Genomic DNA, 18865 nt, shown 5'->3' with positions numbered 1-18865 from the left:
ATCCTGAGCAGTTGAGTCCCAGCTCCATCCCCCGTCCCCATCTTTCTCCGATAGGTTTTACAGCAATCCTATGACCAGAGTTCCTCTTGGAGGAAGAACCGTAAACATCTCACCATGTTTAAGTTGGGTGGTAGCTGCCAGCGCAGGACCCAGTGGAATTCATTTTCTTTTTCCATCTGCAGGACTGCTGGGAATCAAAGATCTTTCCAAACCTGACTACGGGGATCCTGTGGCGTGTCAACCAGGGGACGTCCCAGTGTTCTGGCCTTCTCAGCTGACCAGTCTCGAAGCTGTCAGCGGCCACAGTATGTCCGGGCTCCTGGGGGCCACAGCTCTGACCTAGGATAGAACCGGGTGGGTTTATGGTGTAGTGATTTAAGGAGTAAAGTCATGGGACCCCACAGCCCACAGCAAAGTCATCTGTGCCTGCTTTTCATCCCAGGGATGGGGCCCTCCAGAGCAGCTTGTCTTTCTGCTCAAATATCTTTTCTTAGATTTTTTTTTTTTTTAATTTATTCTACAGGAGGGTGGGGAGCAAGAAGTATCAACTAATAGTTGCTTCACTTGAGTTGTTCAATGCTTGCTTGTCATATGTGCCTTGACCGGGCAAGCCCAGGGTTTTGAACCGGCGACCTCAGTGTTCCAGGTCAGTGCTCTATCCACTGTGTCACCATAGGCCAGGCAAATATGTCCTGATTAAATATATTTCTCTCTGCAGAAGGCTCATAGCCCATTCTGAGGACCTTCTGAGACATTTTGGAGGTGGGTGCGGCTTTGAAAGCAAAGGTGAAAACAAGTGATCCGACTAAGCAAACGCCCCACACATTGTTTGCAAGCCCTGCAGGCGGCACATTATTCCCCCAAAGGCCTGGGGTGATAGTACAGTGAAGAGACACATGAGGCCCCAACCAGCCCACTGTAAGAGTGGGATGTGAGAGAAACAGAAAGGACAACTAACTACTGCTGCCCATTGTCACCGGCCCTGGAAAATCCTAGTGCCAGCCACACTGCGCTACAAGTCGTAGCCTTGAGTGTTACTTTCCATTTACTTGAAAGCATTCATGCATGTTTAGCTGGCAGAGTGGCCTCATGATAGGAGGCGGCATCTCTAACACTCTGATGAGGCCTAAACCCCAAAACCTGCGGGATTCTGCTTATTTACATAAATGTATTGGGCACCGACTGTGTGCCAGGCAGGGCCCAGATTTAGGAATAAAATGCTGCATGAGACAAGATGCGCTCTCAGGGAGCTTGTGTTCATTCCCGAGTGTGCGCATGCTCAGGGGCGCACACACCCCGCCCATGCGGTAAGGACCTGCCAGCACGGGGCCTCACCGCTCACCTGTCATGGCCACAGGGCAGGCCCGGCAGCAGGGGTCTCACTGCCCTGGGCAGCCCAGCACACTCCTGCCCTTTAGTTATGACTTGTGATAGGATATTTGATCATAAATGAGAACACATGACATTATTGGTCAAGGATACAGGTCAACCTTGAATCTGTAATTTACAAAAATCATGCTCAAACTCTAATAGTTAAACTTCTGTGAGCAACAGATTAATTGCTGCACACCTCACAACTGATGGGGCAAAACCCCGTCATACTCTGAGCTGACTGTTGTGATGTCTACCGGGCTTTCCAGTGGCCAGTTCTAGCTGCTATCCAGAACACAGAAAAACAGGGCCTGCATTCATCAAAATACCTAGTTCTTCTCCTTAAACGTCATGTCTACAAGTCAGAATGATTTCTGCAGCTATCCGTGGGCTTGCCTTCTGAAGTGTTGGCTGACTGTGGCTTTCCGTCAGATGTGAGACATCTTCCTGTTTTCTGTGCAATCTAAGACATGACTTACTCAAGTCCCAGCTGCGTTTGCTGGGCACCTTTTATGTGTAAGGCGCCGTGTGGGATCCTGAGGCGAAGAGGCAACGGTCCCTTGTCTCCAGCAGCACACAGCTGAGTGGGTTAGCATCCTCAAGGATAAGACGACAGTGAAGGAAGCAAAGATATAGACTAGGTATAGTGAGAACTAAACACCTAATGGGCCAGGCACAGAGACACAGAAGGAGCAAGATACAGTGCCCAGTTCAAGGAGCAAACCAACGTTTATCGAGGGCTTTCACTGGACCAGGCGCTTTGCTATACTTTTATATGCACTTTCCAATTTAGTTCTGACCAGCACAGGAGGTATTGTCATTACTTTACGGTTGAGGATGCAGGTTTAGGGGGAATAAGATTGCATCTCAAACTCAAGCGTGTTTGCTGTGCTAACGTCATGTTTTCAATAACTCTGCCAGAGCTCCTCACATTGCCCATCATCTAGCAGGGAAGAGTTTTCTAAAGAACAAAATTAGCATAAACCAAAGCAAAATACAAGTGCAATGAGGAGCTACGTTCATTCAGCGAGAGCTGTTAGCAAATCTAACCTGTGCTGCACAGTGAAGCAAGATGGCTTGGACGTGTCATAAGCGTTCAGTGAGAACTTTCTGATGTGCGTGGGGTTAAGTTGAGGGGACCTCCTAGGGCCCCAGCTGCAGCTGTGGTTGTCCCTCACTTCTTTCCCCTACACTCACCTCCCTTTCACTATCCTAAAAATTGGAAGCACCTGTTTAAATGGAACTTGATTTAGCCACAAGCCTGCATATATGCCAACAAATGGTGTAAGGAGTGCTGCTGGCAGTTGGCAGAGTGGATGCATGGCGCCATCTTGTCCATCAGCAGTGGGCTAGCCCAGATGGACGGGTGTGGTGAAGGAGGGAGGGCTCAGTCCCTGTCACTGTGTGTTTCAGAGACCCCGCTGGCTTTCGCCAGTGCCCCGGGCTGCACAGTTATGACTGACCTGACAGGGATGGAGGCTCCAGCCGAGTGTCTCACCCCCGAGGGGACGCCAGAGGTGCACCACATTTCCCAGGATCCTTTGCACTACAGCATCGCATCAGCTTCAGCCGTGCAGAAGATCAGAGAACTAGAGACTATCATTGGCATAGACCCAGGTAAGAAACAAAGCGTTCGCACCTGCGTGACCTGGGGACATGAATCACGGACATGGTGGTCAGTGAAAAGGGCAGTACAAAATTGCATCTACAATATGATATTTTTAAAAATGTTTATACTGTGTATGACTCCCAAAGAGGCTGGAAGTAAATGCAACAAAATCCCGGTGGGGATGATCTCAGGGTTTTGGAGTTATGGGTGATTCTTGTTTTCTTCTTTATTTTTTCCCCTAAACAATGTTCAACCTTAAACATGTGAGGGAGTTTGGGAAGTGAGCTTATTAGCTGGGAACGTTGCCAGACGAAACTGGGGTTGGCAGTGCAAGGAAAAAGGGAAACTGATTCCTGGGGCGTCCAGGGCCACCGTTTAAACATCATCCACGTATTTAATAATAGTCAGTAATCTAGTCTTCCCCTTTTGTGCCATTGCCCTGGGGTTGCGTCTAGAGCAGGTGCTTTGTACTGGGCAGCAGGGGTAGGGGCAGGGGCTGGATTGCTACCCCTTGGGGGATCCTGGTGGGGCGGGACCCTGCAATTTGCCTCACAACAGTTGGCAGCCAACATGTATGCTGCAGTGCATCTTGGAGAGAAGACAGCCCTTCTGTGTTTTGTGAGCCTCTGGCTTTCTAGACAGGGACAGGGTCCCACAAAGGGTCTGCTGGGTCCAGTTAGGAGAAGGTTTGCTGAAGGCTGGTACTGACTTTCAGCTTCCGGCTGCATCTTCGTAAGCCGAATTTCTAATCCCAGGTGGCCAGCAGAGGGCGCCATTGTGCATGGATGGTTTCGGAGGGTGGGAGGGGTGGAAGGAGTTGTTTTATTTTTCTGAGAAAGGTTCCCAGAGGATGAAGGTATAGACTTCACAGCCGCTCTTCACCTCAGTTTCCTCATCAGTATACCAGGAGTAATAGCAATTGTCCCTCCTTCTCAGGGTTCTGATGGGTAATAAGAATAATGGCTGTTGCCCTGGCTGGGTGGACAGAGCTGTCCAGCTGGAGCACCAGGGCGCGGGTTGTAGTCCCCGTTCAGGGCACATGGAGAAGCAATCAGTGGGTGCACAACTCAGTGGAACAAGGAGTTGATGCTTCTCTCTGTTGGTCTCCCTTTCTCTCTCTCTCAAATTAATAGAAAAACATGTTTAAATAATAATAGCTATTATCAACTGAGTTTTACTCTGGGTCATGTGCTAAAAGTATTTACTGTTCATCTTATTAAATTCTCCCAACAGTCCTATGAGGCAGCTATTATTAACTTCCTTTAGCAGATGAGGAAACCGAAGCATATAAGGTTAAGAAACTTGCCGAAACCCACATTCCGAGTAGATGGTTGGGCAGAACTTGAACCCACGCCCACGCGATTACAAGGCCATGGTCAGTAAGTGTAGGACAGACAGGAGTCTGAACGTGAGTGGTGTGTCCCGGCCCCTCCCTGGCAGTTCAGCGTGCTCCGGCCTCTCCAGACTCACCCCTCCCCTCTGCCCCTTCTCGTGGGCTGTGATTCCAGACCTGGTTTGTTCTCAGCACTTTGACTTTCTGAAGAAGGCACATGTGGCCTCCCTGCGGGCCCACCTGGCACCTGTTTCCCAAGCAGATTCCTGGGTCTCTGGCAGTGGGGAACCTGGGGAGGGCAGAGGAGTGAGACCAGCCTCCTGAGACCCAGACAGAGCTGGCCATGGGGACATTGGGGTGGAGAACAGGGTCTGAGCAGGGCCTTCGAGCAGACAGCCTGGGGGCCTTTCCGTGCTGGCTAACACTGTGGCCCCAAATCCGACTGTGCAGACCAGCCTGAAAAATGTCTAATCTGAAAAGTCACCTGGACCAGGGAGCAGAGGTTGCCCCCAGCCCCCAATTACAGAGGGGTCTGCAGCAACAAAAGTGAAAACACAGTGCCCTGTGAAACCATTGGCCGTAGCTTTCTGCTTGTTTGTCTGTTAGGTCTTTTATCTGTTCATTTGTTCATTCATTCATTCGTTCATTCTGCAGGAAATATGGTTTTCTTTTTTTGTTTTTTGTGTGTGAGAGAGAGACAGGAAGGGAGAGAGATGAGAAGCATCAACTCGTAGTTGTGGCACTTTAGTTGTTCATTGATTGCTTCTCATAGGTGCCCTGACAGGGGACTCCAGCCAAGCCAGTGACCCTTTGCTCAAGCTGCGACCTTACGCTCAAGCTAGATGAGCCCCTGCTCAAGCTAGCAACCTCAGGGTTTTGAACCTGGGTCCTCAGTGTCCCAGGTTAATGCTCTATCCCCTGCGCCACCACGAGTCAGGTGGGAATATGGTTTTCTTTACCTAGCCCCCCAAACACAGACGCGCCTTTTTGGACACACGTGTATACAGAGGAGAATGGGAATATGGTTTTCTTTACCTAGCCCCCCAAACACAGACGCACCTTTTCGGACACACGTGTATACAGAGGAGAATGCTCATGGCTGTGCTTACCTAGAGCCTCCTATGTAGTTGCTCTCCTTGGTGGATATTTTAAATTTTTTCTGTAACACTTTCTCTCTCACAAACATTCTTACCCATGCTGATGGCGCTCCGTTTCAGCACAAGGATCATGAGGGAAGATGAATTATTGACCCTACCATTAGCTCAGATAAGAAAGTGACTGTGAAATGAATTTACTGCAGACGCAGTGCCCCCATGGCTTAAAAAATGACCTGGGAGGTCGTCCACAGCACCCCCCATGGTGCTGGTGCAGACTGGGTAACAAGGCTTGAAGCACGAGGCTCAGAGGAAAGGCAGATTTATGATGTCTGGACGTGCCAATACCATCTATTAAGGAGCATCGTTAACCCCCCAGAACAACAGATGCTCCTGATTCTGACTGTATTAAATAAGCAGGCAGAAGATGAATGGCCGTGGACCGAGCATCACTCACTGGGCACAATAACGGAGCCACTCAGTCACTTCTGATAGAGCAGTGGCTGGCACTGCAGTGCCCGGAGACTAAGACAAGATACAAGGTTTATAATCATGATGTTTGCACTCACAATAAAATCATCGTAATTGCACAGACCACGTTAAAGTTGACAGGGTCCTCTCGTTCCGCCTCTTCTTTTGGTCCTCACCGCATCCTATGAAATAGGTTACAGTCCAATTGCCTTCTTTCAGAATGTTAATATTCTCCCCTTTTATCAACAGCAACTCATGTTCGTTGTGTAAAATATATGAACGTAAAGAGGCAGTAAAAATGACCAGAATCCCATCCCAATTAGCTGTTGTTAGCATTTGCATGCTTGCACTCAAAGTCTTTTTCTTCAGTATTGAACCTGTAAGACTGAAACAAAAACAATATACCAGGGTGGGTAAAAGTAGGTTTACAGTTGTTCCTATGGAAAAAGACACACAGGTTATGATGGGTACAATACCTTTATTAACTCTGTGTTTTGCATACTCACAACTCTAAACCGACTTTTTCCCACCTCTGTATGTGTATGTGTGTGTGTGTGTAAATCATGCTGTGATGTTATTTTAGAACCTGATTAAAACACTATTTGTGTACACTATGAACATTTTTCAATGTTCTTGTCCCCTTGTCTTCTTCAACAATCTTTAATGTTTGCACAGAATTCCATTTTGCAAATGTTCCACCAATTTTATTACTGTCCTATTTGACACCGTAAACAACGCTGCAGCGAGCATCCTTATGACTATGCTTGTTACATACGCACAATCGCTCCACTGGGACACCTTCCTAGAAGTGGTTGCTGGCTCCAGTGTGCGCATCTAAGGTCCAGATCACCCTCCAGACAAGTGTTCTAGTTCCCACTCCCACTGGCCGCGTGTGCGGAGCCATTTCCCACCCCTTCCTCCACCTGGACCACCCCCTGTGCTCCACGTGGGAAAACTGCAGTTCAGGGCAACCCAGGATGAGGCCAAGGTCACACAGCCACCATGCGCCAGCACTTGTACTTGAATGCAAGCCTCCAGATTCTAAATCTGGAACTTTCCCTCCGTCACAGGAACCCAAGCCCTGTCCCCTCGTTGTCCAGGCCCCTCAAAGGCGAGTGCACCTCCGCTCACAGCCCTTAGGCCTACCTCTCGTTTTAGCCCCAGCAAGGACGGTATTTCTGAGTCACATCCTGCTTTCCCGTGGCGCAGATACGCTCTGAGGAGACCTGAGTGTAGACAAAGGCACAACTGTTCGTGACGAGAGTCAGCAAGCCGTGCTGCCCGCGGGGACTGTCTGGCAGCCTCTAGTAGCAGCTGTGGCAGATACCGCCAGTGCCCTACCCAAACCCCAGCTGCAGTGGGCAGTTCCCAGAACAATGGCTCCTACCTTGGGCTGGGGCCTCTCTGCCCCTCTCCCAGGGCAAGCAGAGCCCCAGGGTGCCGAGGACTCAACATCCCGATGGGCAACCTTCCCCCATCCGGGGACGGGAGCTCGTACGCCAATGCCCGGTCTCCCTGTCCTTGGGAAGGACAAGCCTCAGGTGTGCTCCACACTCTCACAGGATCTCAACCGGATTGAGCCCCAGGTGCCTTCACAGTTAATCGGCTTGCTCATGCATCCTTTAGTGGCCTCTCTCCCTTTTCTGTGTCGCGTCACTTCCTCCATCTTCTGACTTGTTTCCTGGGCTTACTTTCCACTGAAATACCTGCACCCAAATCCTTTGGGATCCCCCCAAAGAAAACAGTACTGTGTCCTTTCCTCTTTCTGGGTTGCTTGTACTCGAGTTTGCTGTAACAAATAAACCCCAAGAGGCTTTGCTCAAATCAAAAAATATATATATAGATGCCTCACATGCAACAGTCCAGGGTGGCACTTCCAGGGTGAGTGTTCTAGTTCAGCAGAAGGGAGTATCTGCTCCACCCAGTCACTCAGGGACCCAGCAGCTCTGCCACCACATCATGAGACCACAGGGGGGCACCAGTTTTCAATATCCCAGCCCCCAGGAATGGAAGAGCTGGGAGGAGTGCATGGGAGGTATGTGGCCAGGAGGGGGCGCACATCACTCCTACTCTTACTCCCTCTCAAGCACTCTAGGGTTGTCACCTAGAGAGAAACTAGTCTTGGGGTCACAGCAAACTGAAAGGCTGCTGGGCCATCTGACCAGCTATACACTTTACTCCTGGGAGCAGGGGAAGAGAATGCATTCTGGTGAACAATTAGCAGCCTGTGGTGCTCAAATCCACCTCTGAAACAAACAGAAAACCAAACAAATGCTGGCATAGATTGAGACTTGAAACACAATTTGTAATTAAAAAAAAATTATTACAAATTTAAAATTATTTGTAATTTTAGGCAACAGGGGGATCGGGCACCTGCTCTGCAAAGACGAGCTGCTGAGGGCGTCCCTGTCGCTGTCCCATGCCCACTCAGTGCTCATCACCACCGGCTTCCCCACGCATTTCAACCACGAGCCCCCGGAGGAGACAGACGGCCCACCGGGGGCCATCGCTCTGGCCGCCTTCCTACAGGCCTTGGGGAAGGGCGTCTCCATGGTCGTTGACCAGAGAGCCTTGAGTCTGTTCAAGAAGCTTGTTGAAGAGGCTGTTGAGCAAGGTAAGCCATGGGATTGGGGTGGAGTCAGTGTCTGTGGAACGTCTTCTGTGCCCTTGACATGGGCGCTTTAAGTCCTTAAAGCTCAGCACAGCTCTTTGGGAGAAGCGGCATTATCCCCATTTTATAGAGGAAGAGACTGAGGCTCTGAGAGGTCCAGGTGACTTACTGAGGTAGGGCTGGTGATCTGGAATTTGAACCCAAGTCCATCAGGCCTCAGAACCCATGTACCTGATACCCTCCCTGTGAGAGGTGGGGGTGACCTGCAGAGGACTCTTAGCAACCCAGGACATCCCTGGACCCTGGCACGGGGGTGAGATAGTCGAAAACAGAGTGGTCGAAAGGCTCAGACAGCAGCATCTCATCCGGCCCAGACGGGAAGGGACGTCCCACGCTGCTCGGGTTCCCAGAGCACCCGGGTGGGCACTCCCAGGGCCGCGCATGATGGCGTGATGGCCCGGAGCCTCCGGGTGGGCACTCCCAGGGCCGCGCGTGATGGCGTGACGGCCCGGAGCGCCCGGGTGGGCACTCCCAGGGCCGCGCGTGATGGCGTGACGGCCCGGGTGGGCACTCCCAGGGCCGCGCGTGATGGCGTGATGGCCCGGAGCCCGGGTGGGCACTCCCAGGGCCGCGCGTGATGGCGTGACGGCCCGGAGCGCCCGGGTGGGCACTCCCAGGGCCGCGCGTGATGGCGTGACGGCCCGGGTGGGCACTCTCAGGGCCGCGGGTGATGGCGTGATGGCCCGGAGCCTCCGGGTGGGCACTCCCAGAGCTGCGCGTGATGGCGTGATGGCCCGGAGCCTCCGGGTGGGCACTCCCAGGGCCGCGCGTGATGGCAGTGCAAGGCCAGGATGCCAGTATCGGTCTCGGGTGCCTCCCTCCCTTCCATTCTGCCGGTGCTGTTCACGCATAAGCCGGGAGCCTGGTGTTGTCTCTCTGTGTCCCTCCAAATGCCTTCTTCAGATGTACTGTTTCCTTTCAGCCTTGAGAAAGGGCTTCCCACCCAGGCAGGTTGAAGGCATACCCAAAGCACCCATTCCTTTGGAAGTTTCAGAAAGGTTGTGCCTGAACACACGAACTCCGAATCACACAAATGTATGTTGAGCACCTACTACGTGCCAGGCACTATTTTCGGCTCTTGAGATCCATTGGTGACCGGGGCTGACAACAGTCCCATCCTCCTGGGGTGCATATTCTAGCGGAGTGTGGCAGACAGTAGACATCACAGGAAAATAGGGGAGCATATGGTCCTGGTGGGCTGCTAGTTTAAACACGATGGTCAGACAGGCTTCCAGGAGACGTTGCTGCAGGAGTGGGGTTGGGGCTGTCTGGAAGAAGAACGTCCCAGTCTGTGACAAGCCATTGGATGGAGTTGAAGAGAGGGCGGTGGCCAGCTGACTGGCCTGGAGGGGCCGAAGAGAAGAGAAGCCGGGTAGGGGGACAGAGAGGTCCCAGGGGCCAGTCGGAGAAGGGCCTCGAGGGGTCTGTGAGCACCTGGCCTTTCATTCTGGGTGGGATGGGAGCCCTTGCGCCCACTGAGTGGAGAGGGCCATGCGCTAGGGTAGGTAAAGGATCGCCGTGGTGGCTGGAGGGGCAAGGGGGGAAACCGGAGACTAGGCAGGCTCCTGCGGGTGGGAGGCAGGGCGGCTTGGAGGGGTGGTGTCCTGTGGCAAGTCCCTTTAGTGGGTGCAAGTTCTGAGTCACGCTGACCTGACCAGCCCCACAGCCAGTGCTCTGCAGGGTTTTCCCACAGCTGTGAAAAACCACTCAGCCCAGAAGTTTGGCGGCTAATGGCTTTGGGGGGAGGGCTCAACCAGTAAGTGACGGAGGTAGTGCCCTGCCTCCATCTTTTGGAGACCCCATTGCCCAGAGCAGTGACCTTGAAAATACACACACCCTGCTACTGGCTTTCCCCCGTCCTGTCCTTTCCTGTTCCCTCCCACCTGCGCCCTGGGGTCATCCCCAAAATAAACCACCGCACCCAAGTCTTTGTCTCTGACTGATTTCGGGGAAACCCGGACAGATGGACGGTGCAGGTGGAGGCTGTGAGAAGCAGCCAGCACAGTCACACTCTGAAGGCAGAGTGATGATTCCTGGGTGGACTGGATGCAGTGAGAGAAGAGACGGAAGCGTCAGGAGTTGCTCTAAGGCAGCGGTTCTCAACCTGTGGGTCGCGACCCCGGCGGGGGTCGAACGACCAAAACGCAGGGGTCACCTAAAGCCATGGGAAAATACATATTTATTATACAATACATTTTTTTTTTTTGTATTTTTCTGAAGCTGGAAACAGGGAGGCAGTCAGACAGACTCCTGCATGTGCCCGACCGGGATCCACCCGGCATGCCCACCAGGGGGCGATGCTCTGCCCCTCCGGGGCATCGCTCTGTTGGGACCAGAGCCACTCTAGCGCCTGGGGCAGAGGCCAAGGAGCCATCCCCAGCACGCGGGCCATCTTTGCTCCAATGGAGCCTTGGCTGCGGGAGGGGAAGAGAGAGACAGAGAGGAAGGAGAGGGGGAGGGGTGGAGAAGCAGATGGGCGCTTCTCCTGTGTGCCCTGGCAGGGAATCGAACCCGGGACTTCCGCACGCCAGGCCGACGCTCTACCACTGAGCCAACCGGCCAGGGCCAATATACAATACATTTTTAAATAAAATATGTATTTCTGATGGCTTTAGGTGACCCCTGTGTTTTGGTCGTTCGACCCCCGCCGAGGTCGCGACCCACAGGTTGAGAACCACTGCTCTAAGGTGTTCAGCAGGGTAGCTGACCGGGTGGAGTTGCTGTGAGCTGGGACCAGGAGGACGGTGGGCGGGGCAGGCTGACCCTCGCACGCTGTGGGCGGGAATGTAAACTGATAACAGCCACGGAGGAAAATCATATGGTAGTTACTGAAAAAATTAAAAATAGAAAATACCTATATGATTCAGCAACTTTACTTCGGGGGATATACGCCCCCCAAAAATTGAAAACAGGAACTCCAACAGCTATTTGCACGCCCATATTCATAGCAGCATAATTCACAATAGTCAGAAGGGGAAGCTACCAGGTGTCTGTCAGTGAATGAACGGACAAACGAAATGTGTCCATACAGGCCATGGGATGTTCAGTCTTTAAAAGGAAGGAGACCCTGTTATATGCTACATGACGGATCTTGAAGACGTTATGCTAAATTAAATAAGCCAGACACGAAAGGACACATACCATATGACTCTACTTATATGAGGTCTCTAGAATCATTAACCTTTGAGTAGTGAGTTTTATCATGCTTGCTGACCGCCGGGAGTGAGCTTTTTTCAAAAAATGAAATTAGTTCCAGTTACGGTTTTATTAACTTAAAATCATGTTTGTTTGATAACCAATTTATGGAAACAAGAAGAATATACAATTGCCTTTTTTTAAAAGTTGCCTTACATGGTTTTAAAATAAAAAATTTTGTACGATCGTACTCTGGATGGTCAGGAGGCACGAGGATGTACATGAACGTTCGTACTACTCAGAGGGTTAAAATCATAGGGACAAGAGGAATGGTGGCTGCCAGGGACTGGGGGAGTGAGGGAGTGTACTTAATGGTACAGTGTTTCAGTTTGGGAAGATGTAACGGTTCTAGTGAAGGTGGTGAAGTCAGTCAGACAAGAACATGAATATACTGAATGCTGGAGAACTTTACACTTGCAAATGAGTAAGATGATAGATGTTACGTGATGTTCCGTTTACCACAATTACAATTTTAAAGAGAAGGCAGGTCGGAACCTGGGTGACCGAAAGTGTGAGCTGCCTACTAGATACACAAGTAGAGAGGTCACGCAGGCAGTTAGATCCGCGAGCCAAGTTCCGGAGAACATCTGGGCTAGAAGGATCAACTGGAGAGTGGTTGGCATGTTGATGACCTTTAAAGTCACGACACCGGATGAGGTCACCGAGGGGATAAATGGAGAAGGGGGAAAGGCCCCCGATTGTGCCCTGGGAGGCCCCACGTGGAGAGGCTGAAAGGACGGAGGGGGGCCAGCAGGGACCCAGAGGAGCGGCAAGGGGGAAGGAGGAAAACCAAGGGACCCTGTTGTCATCAAGGAGAAGGGACGGCCACCTGTGCCAACAGCCATCAATGGCTGACACCGTCTAAGAACTGGTTTGGTGGATATTTTTAGCCACCCCCTTTCCCAGAAGTTGATTGATGGCTCTGCCCTGCTCACCTGGTCGCCTCGCCCAGGGGCTCAAGTTGAACTTGAGCTCAGACATGAGCTCGTCCACACAATGGCTTAGTGGGTACAATTTGCTTTGTTGGATTTTATAGAACTTTCATTATGTGTGTGGATGAAGAAAATAAAAGTGATTTTGACCTTTTAATGACAGTAATTCCAGTTCTTTTTATAACGGAAGCCTAGGAAATGTTTAAAGAGGGAAAAGCTGAGCCACTTCTTCTTTGCCTTGAGTATAAATTGACCATGTTGGTAAGTTGGTTCTTTGCAGCTCAGGTGCAAGGTCTCATCCTGCCTTGACCTTCCTTTCCTGAGGCTGTGCCCACCATGTGAGCCCACGTGGGGACAGGTTATGTTCCCTGCTCTGCTAGGCTGCCTGTTTGGGTGGGAACTGGGTTGTTACACTGACCCGCATACTTGGCTTTGCCCTAGTAATTTAGTATCTCTGACCCTCAGTTTAACTCCTCTGTAAAATGGGGATCACAACGGTTCTTATCTCACAGAATTGTGAAAATGAAATGAGAGCCTGCATGTCACCAAATGTGTCCCCAGCATCATGAGAACAGTGACTTAAGACAGGCCTGTGTTCACGTGGTATTGTGGCATCTACGGGGAATGTACTTGCTAGCCACAATATTGGTGACACCAGCCTCATTTCACCTCCCCCTCCCCAGCCCTAGGGTTTACTCAGGATTAAAAGTCAACAACCTTATATCAGAGGGAGAAGAGAAAGAAAATGGAATGGAGAATATACTCAAACAAATAATAGACGAGAACTTCCCAAGCCTGTGGAAAGAACTAAAGCCTCAAATTCAAGAAGCAAACAGAACACCAAGTTTTCTTAACCCCAACAAACCCACTCCAAGGCACATCATAATAAAGATGACACAAACCAATGACAAAGAAAAAATTCTCAAGGCAGCCAGGGAAAAGAAGAGTACAACATATAAAGGAAGGCCTATTAGATTATCATCAGATTTCTCAGCAGAAACTCTACAAGCTAGAAGAGAGTGGACCCCAATATTTAAAGCCCTGAAAGAGAGGAACTTTCAGCCAAGAATACTATACCCATCAAAGCTATCCTTCAAGTATGAAGGAGATATAAAAACATTCACAAATACAGAAAAGATGAGAGAATTTATCAACAGAAAGCCCCCACTCCAGGAAATACTAAAGGGGGTTTTCCAACCAGATTCAAAGAACAAAAGAAAACAACACCACAAGTAACAGCTCCACCAAGAACACAATAAAACCAAACTTAAACTGTGACAACAAAGGAAAAAAAGGGGGGAGAGAATGGAGATTAACAGTAGCAAAGGACGATGAAGTGCAGAAATACTTATAAGATAGGGTACTACAATGAATATGGTAGGTACCCTTTTCATTACTTAATGGTAACCACCCTAGAAAAAACCACCACAAAAACACATGACTTAAAAAAGGTAGCAACAGAGGAAAGAAGTATGGAACACAAACAAACAAAAACAAATGATAGAAAAACAAAAGAGAAGAATCAAACTAGATACAAAACTAACAGAAAGCAATTTATAAAATGGCTGTAGGGAACCCACAAGTGTCAATAATTACACTAAATGTAAATGGATTAAACTTACCAATAAAAAGACACAGAGTAGCAGAATGGATTAAAAAAGAAAATCCAACTATATGCTGCCTACAAGAAACACATCTAAGCTACAAGGATAAAAACAAATTCAAAGTGAAAGGCTGGAAAACAATACTCCAAGCAAACAACACCCAAAAAAAAGCAGGTGTAGCAATACTCATATCTGATAATGCTGACTACAAGACAGAAAAAGTACTCAGAGACAAAAATGGTCACTTCATAATGATTAAGGGGACACTGAATCAAGAAGACATAACAATCCTTAATATATATGCACCAAACCAAGGAGCACCAAAATATATAAGACAGCTACTTATTGACCTTAAAACAAAAAATAACAAAAATACAATCATACTTGGAGACCTCAATACTCCGCTGATGTCTCTAGATCGGTCATCCAAACAGAGAATCAATAAAGATATAGTGGCCTTAAATGAAATACTAGAACACCTGGATATGATAGACATCTACAGGACACTTCATCCCAAAGCGACAGAGTATACATTTTTCTCTAGTGTACATGGAACATTCTCAAGAATTGACCATATGTTGGGCCACAAAGACAATATCAGCAAATTTAGAAAAATTGAAATTGTACCAAGCATATTTTCTGATCATAAAGCCTTGAAACTAGAATTCAACTGCAAAAAAGAGGGGGAAAAACCCACAAAAATGTGGAAACTAAACAACATACTTCTAAAAAATGAATGGGTCAAAGAAGAAATAAGCGCAGAGATCAAAAGATATATACAGACAAATGAAAATGAAAATACGACATATCAGAATCTCTGGGATGCAGCAAAAGCAGTAATAAGAGGAAAGTTCATATCACTTCAGGCCTATATGAACAAACAAGAGAGAGCCGAAGTAAACCACTTAACTTCACACCTTAAAGAACTAGAAAAAGAAGAACAAAGACAACCCAAAACCAGCCGAAGAAAGGAGATAATAAAAATCAGAGCAGAAATAAATGAAATAGAGAACAGAAAAACTATAGAAAAAATCAATAAAACAAGGAACTGGTTCTTTGAAAAGATCAACAAAATTGACAAACCCTTAGCAAGACTCACCAAGGAAAAAAGGCACAGGACTCAAATAAATAAAATCCAAAATGAAAGAGGAGAGATCACCACAGACATCATAGATATACAAAGAATTATTGTAGAATACTATGAAAAATTATATGCCACCAAATACAACAATCTAGAAGAAATGGATAAATTCCTAGAACAATACAACCTTCCTAGACTGAGTCATGAAGAAGCAGAAAGCCTAAACAGACCAATCAGCAGGGAGGAAATAGAAAAAACTATTAAAAACCTCCCCAAAAATAAAAGTCCAGGCCCAGACGGTTATACCAGTGAATTCTATCAAACATTCAAAGAAGACTTGGTTCCTATTCTACTCAAAGTCTTCCAAAAAATTGAAGAAGAAGCAATACTTCCAAACACATTTTATGAGGCCAACATAACCCTCATACCAAAACCTGGCAAGGATGGCACAAAGAAAGAAAACTACAGACCAATATCTCTAATGAATACAGATGCTAAAATTCTAAACAAAATACTGGCAAACCGAATACAACAACATATTAAAAAAATAATACATCATGATCAAGTGGGATTCATCCCAGAATCTCAAGGATGGTTCAACATACGCAAAACGGTTAACGTAATACACCATATCAACAAAACAAAGAACAAAAACCACATGATCTTATCAATAGATGCAGAAAAGGCTTTTGATAAAATACAACACAATTTTATGTTTAAGACTCTCAACAAAATGGGTATAGAAGGAAAATATCTCAACATGATAAAGGCCATATATGATAAACCATCAGCCAACATCATTTTAAACGGCATAAAACTGAGGACTTTCTACCTTAAATCAGGAACAAGACAGGGTTGTCCACTCTCTCCACTCTTATTTAACGTGGTGCTAGAAGTTCTGGCCAGAGCAATCAGACAAGACAAAGAAATAAAAGGCATCCATATTGGAAAAGAAGAAGTAAAGGTATCACTTTTTGCTGATGATATGATCCTATACATCGAAAACCCGAAGGACTCCACAAAAAGATTATTAGAAACAATAAATCAATACAGTAAGGTCGCAGGATACAAAATTAACATACAGAAGTCCATAGCCTTTCTCTATGCCAACAATGAAATATTAGAAAACGAACTCAAAAAAATAATCCCCTTCACGATTGCAACAAAAAAAATAAAATACCTAGGAATAAACATAACAAAGAATGTAAAGGACCTATATAATGAAAATTACAAAGCATTGTTAAGGGAAATCGAAAAAGATACAATGAGATGGAAAAATATTCCTTGTTCTTGGATAGGAAGAATAAATATAATCAAAATGGCCATATTACCCAAAGCAATATACAAATTTAATGCAATTCCCATCAAAATCCCTATGAGATTTTTTAAAGAAATGGAACAAAAAATCATCAGATTTATATGGAACTATAAAAAACCCCGAATAGCCAAAACAATCCTAAGGAAAAAGAATGAAGCTGGGGGCATTACAATACCTGACTTTAAACTATATTATAGGGCCACGATAATCAAAACAGCATGGTATTGGCAGAAAAATAGACACTCAGACCAATGGAACAGAATAGAAAGCCCAGAAATAAAACCACATATATATGGTCAAATAATCTTTGATAAAGGGGCCAACAACACACAATGGAGAAAAGAAAGCCTCTTCAACAAATGGTGTTGGGAAAACTGGAAAGCCACATGCAAAAGAATGAAACTCGACTACAGCCTGTCCCCGTGTACTAAAATTAATTCAAAATGGATCAAAGACCTAAATATAAGACCTGAAACAATAAAGTACATAGAAGAAGACATAGGTACTAAACTCATGGACCTGGGTTTTAAAGAACATTTTATGAACTTGACTCCAATGGCAAGAGAAGTGAAGGCAAAGATAAATGAATGGGACTACATCAGAATAAAAAGTTTTTGCTCAGCAAGAGAAACTGATATCAAAATAAACAGACAGCCAACTAAATGGGAAATGATATTTTCAAACAACAGCTCAGATAAGGGCCTAATTTCCAAAATTTACAAAGAACTCATAAAACTCAACAACAAACAAACAAACAATCCAATAAAAAAATGGGAAGAGGACATGAATAGACACTTCTCCTAGGAAGAGATACAAATGGCCAACAGATATATGAAAAGATGCTCAGCTTCATTAGTTATTAGGGAAATGCAAATCAAAACTACAATGAGATACCACCTCACCCCTGTTAGATTAGCTATTATCAACAAGACGGGTAATAGCAAATGTTGGAGAGGCTGTGGAGAAAAAGGAACCCTCATTCACTGTTGGTGGGACTGTAAAGTAGTACAACCATTATGGAGGAAAGTATGGTGGTTCCTCAAAAAACTGCAAATAGAACTACCTTATGACCCAGCAATCCCTCTACTGGGTATATACCCCAAAACCTCAGAAACATTGATACGTGAAGACACATGTAGCCCCATGTTCATTGCAGCACTGTTCACAGTGGCCAAGACATGGAAACAACCAAAAAGCCCTTCAATAGAAGACTGGATAAAGAAGATGTGGCACATATACACTATGGAATACTACTCAGCCATAAGAAATGATGACATCAGATCATTTACAGCAAAATGGTGGGATCTTGATAACATTATAAGGAGTGAAATAAGTAAATCAGAAAAAAACAAGAACTACATGATTCCATACATTGGTGGAACATAAAAATGAGACTAAGAGACATGGACAAGAGTGTGGTGGTTACCAGGGGTGGGGGGAGGAAGGACAGGGGGAGAGTTAGGGGGAGGGGGAGGGGCACAGAGAACTAGATAGAGGGTGGCGAAGGACAATCTGACTTTGGGCGAGGGGTATGCAACATAATTTAATGACAAGGTAACCTAGACATGTTTTCTTTGAATATATGTACCCTGATTTATTAATGTCATCCCATTACCATTAATAAAAATTTATTTAAAAAAAAAAAAAAAAAAGTCAACAACCTTAAATATCCTCTGGGTCAAAGTCTCAGCTTACCTAAACAAACTGTTCTACAGGTACATGTCATTCAATATGGAAATGAAAATGTCCAAAGCAGCTTTTGAAAAGCCAACAGGAATTCGCAAAATTCACACTAGGCTGATGTGTCCACTCTTTGCCTTTCTTTTCAAGGTGTTCTGAGGACGCAGATCCCAATATTAACTTACCAGGGCGGATCAGCAGAAGTTGCTCAGGCATTTCTCTGCGATGACAGGGACCCCAAGCGTCTTAGGTACGTGTGTCCCCTCCCTGTTGAAAGTGGGTGATAGTGGGCAAGCCCACATGCTGTGAACTTTGTCAACTATGTTCCCGCACACCGCAGCCCTCAAACAAAGCCACGAGCCCACAGGGTCCAGTGGGCCAGACTAACCAACGAGGCTAGGATTTCCAGGTGTCCTGGGAGTTTCAGGGTGCACAGGGGGCTTTGGAGAAGGTCTCTCGAAGTAGCAGGTCCCTGAGAGATGGCATGTCTTCTTGATAGAGGGAGA

General features: G+C 47.0%; 1 protein-coding gene across 2 annotated transcripts in view; it reads left to right on the top strand.

The window, feature by feature from the left end:
• Positions 1-18865, top strand: part of DGLUCY (D-glutamate cyclase) — a 68512-nt gene that overhangs the window by 30271 nt on the left and 19376 nt on the right. For both annotated transcript variants that reach the window (XM_066341889.1, XM_066341890.1), the window contains exons 6-9: positions 183-305; positions 2785-2988; positions 8232-8492; positions 18510-18609. In XM_066341889.1, the coding sequence (XP_066197986.1) occupies positions 183-305; positions 2785-2988; positions 8232-8492; positions 18510-18609 (688 nt within the window). The remainder of the gene's footprint in view (positions 1-182; positions 306-2784; positions 2989-8231; positions 8493-18509; positions 18610-18865) is intronic.

This window comes from Saccopteryx leptura, chromosome 6 (genome assembly GCF_036850995.1).
Source record: "Saccopteryx leptura isolate mSacLep1 chromosome 6, mSacLep1_pri_phased_curated, whole genome shotgun sequence".
In the NCBI taxonomy this organism is placed as follows: Eukaryota; Metazoa; Chordata; class Mammalia; order Chiroptera; family Emballonuridae; genus Saccopteryx; species Saccopteryx leptura.
This window is presented reverse-complemented; position numbering and strand designations above follow the sequence as displayed.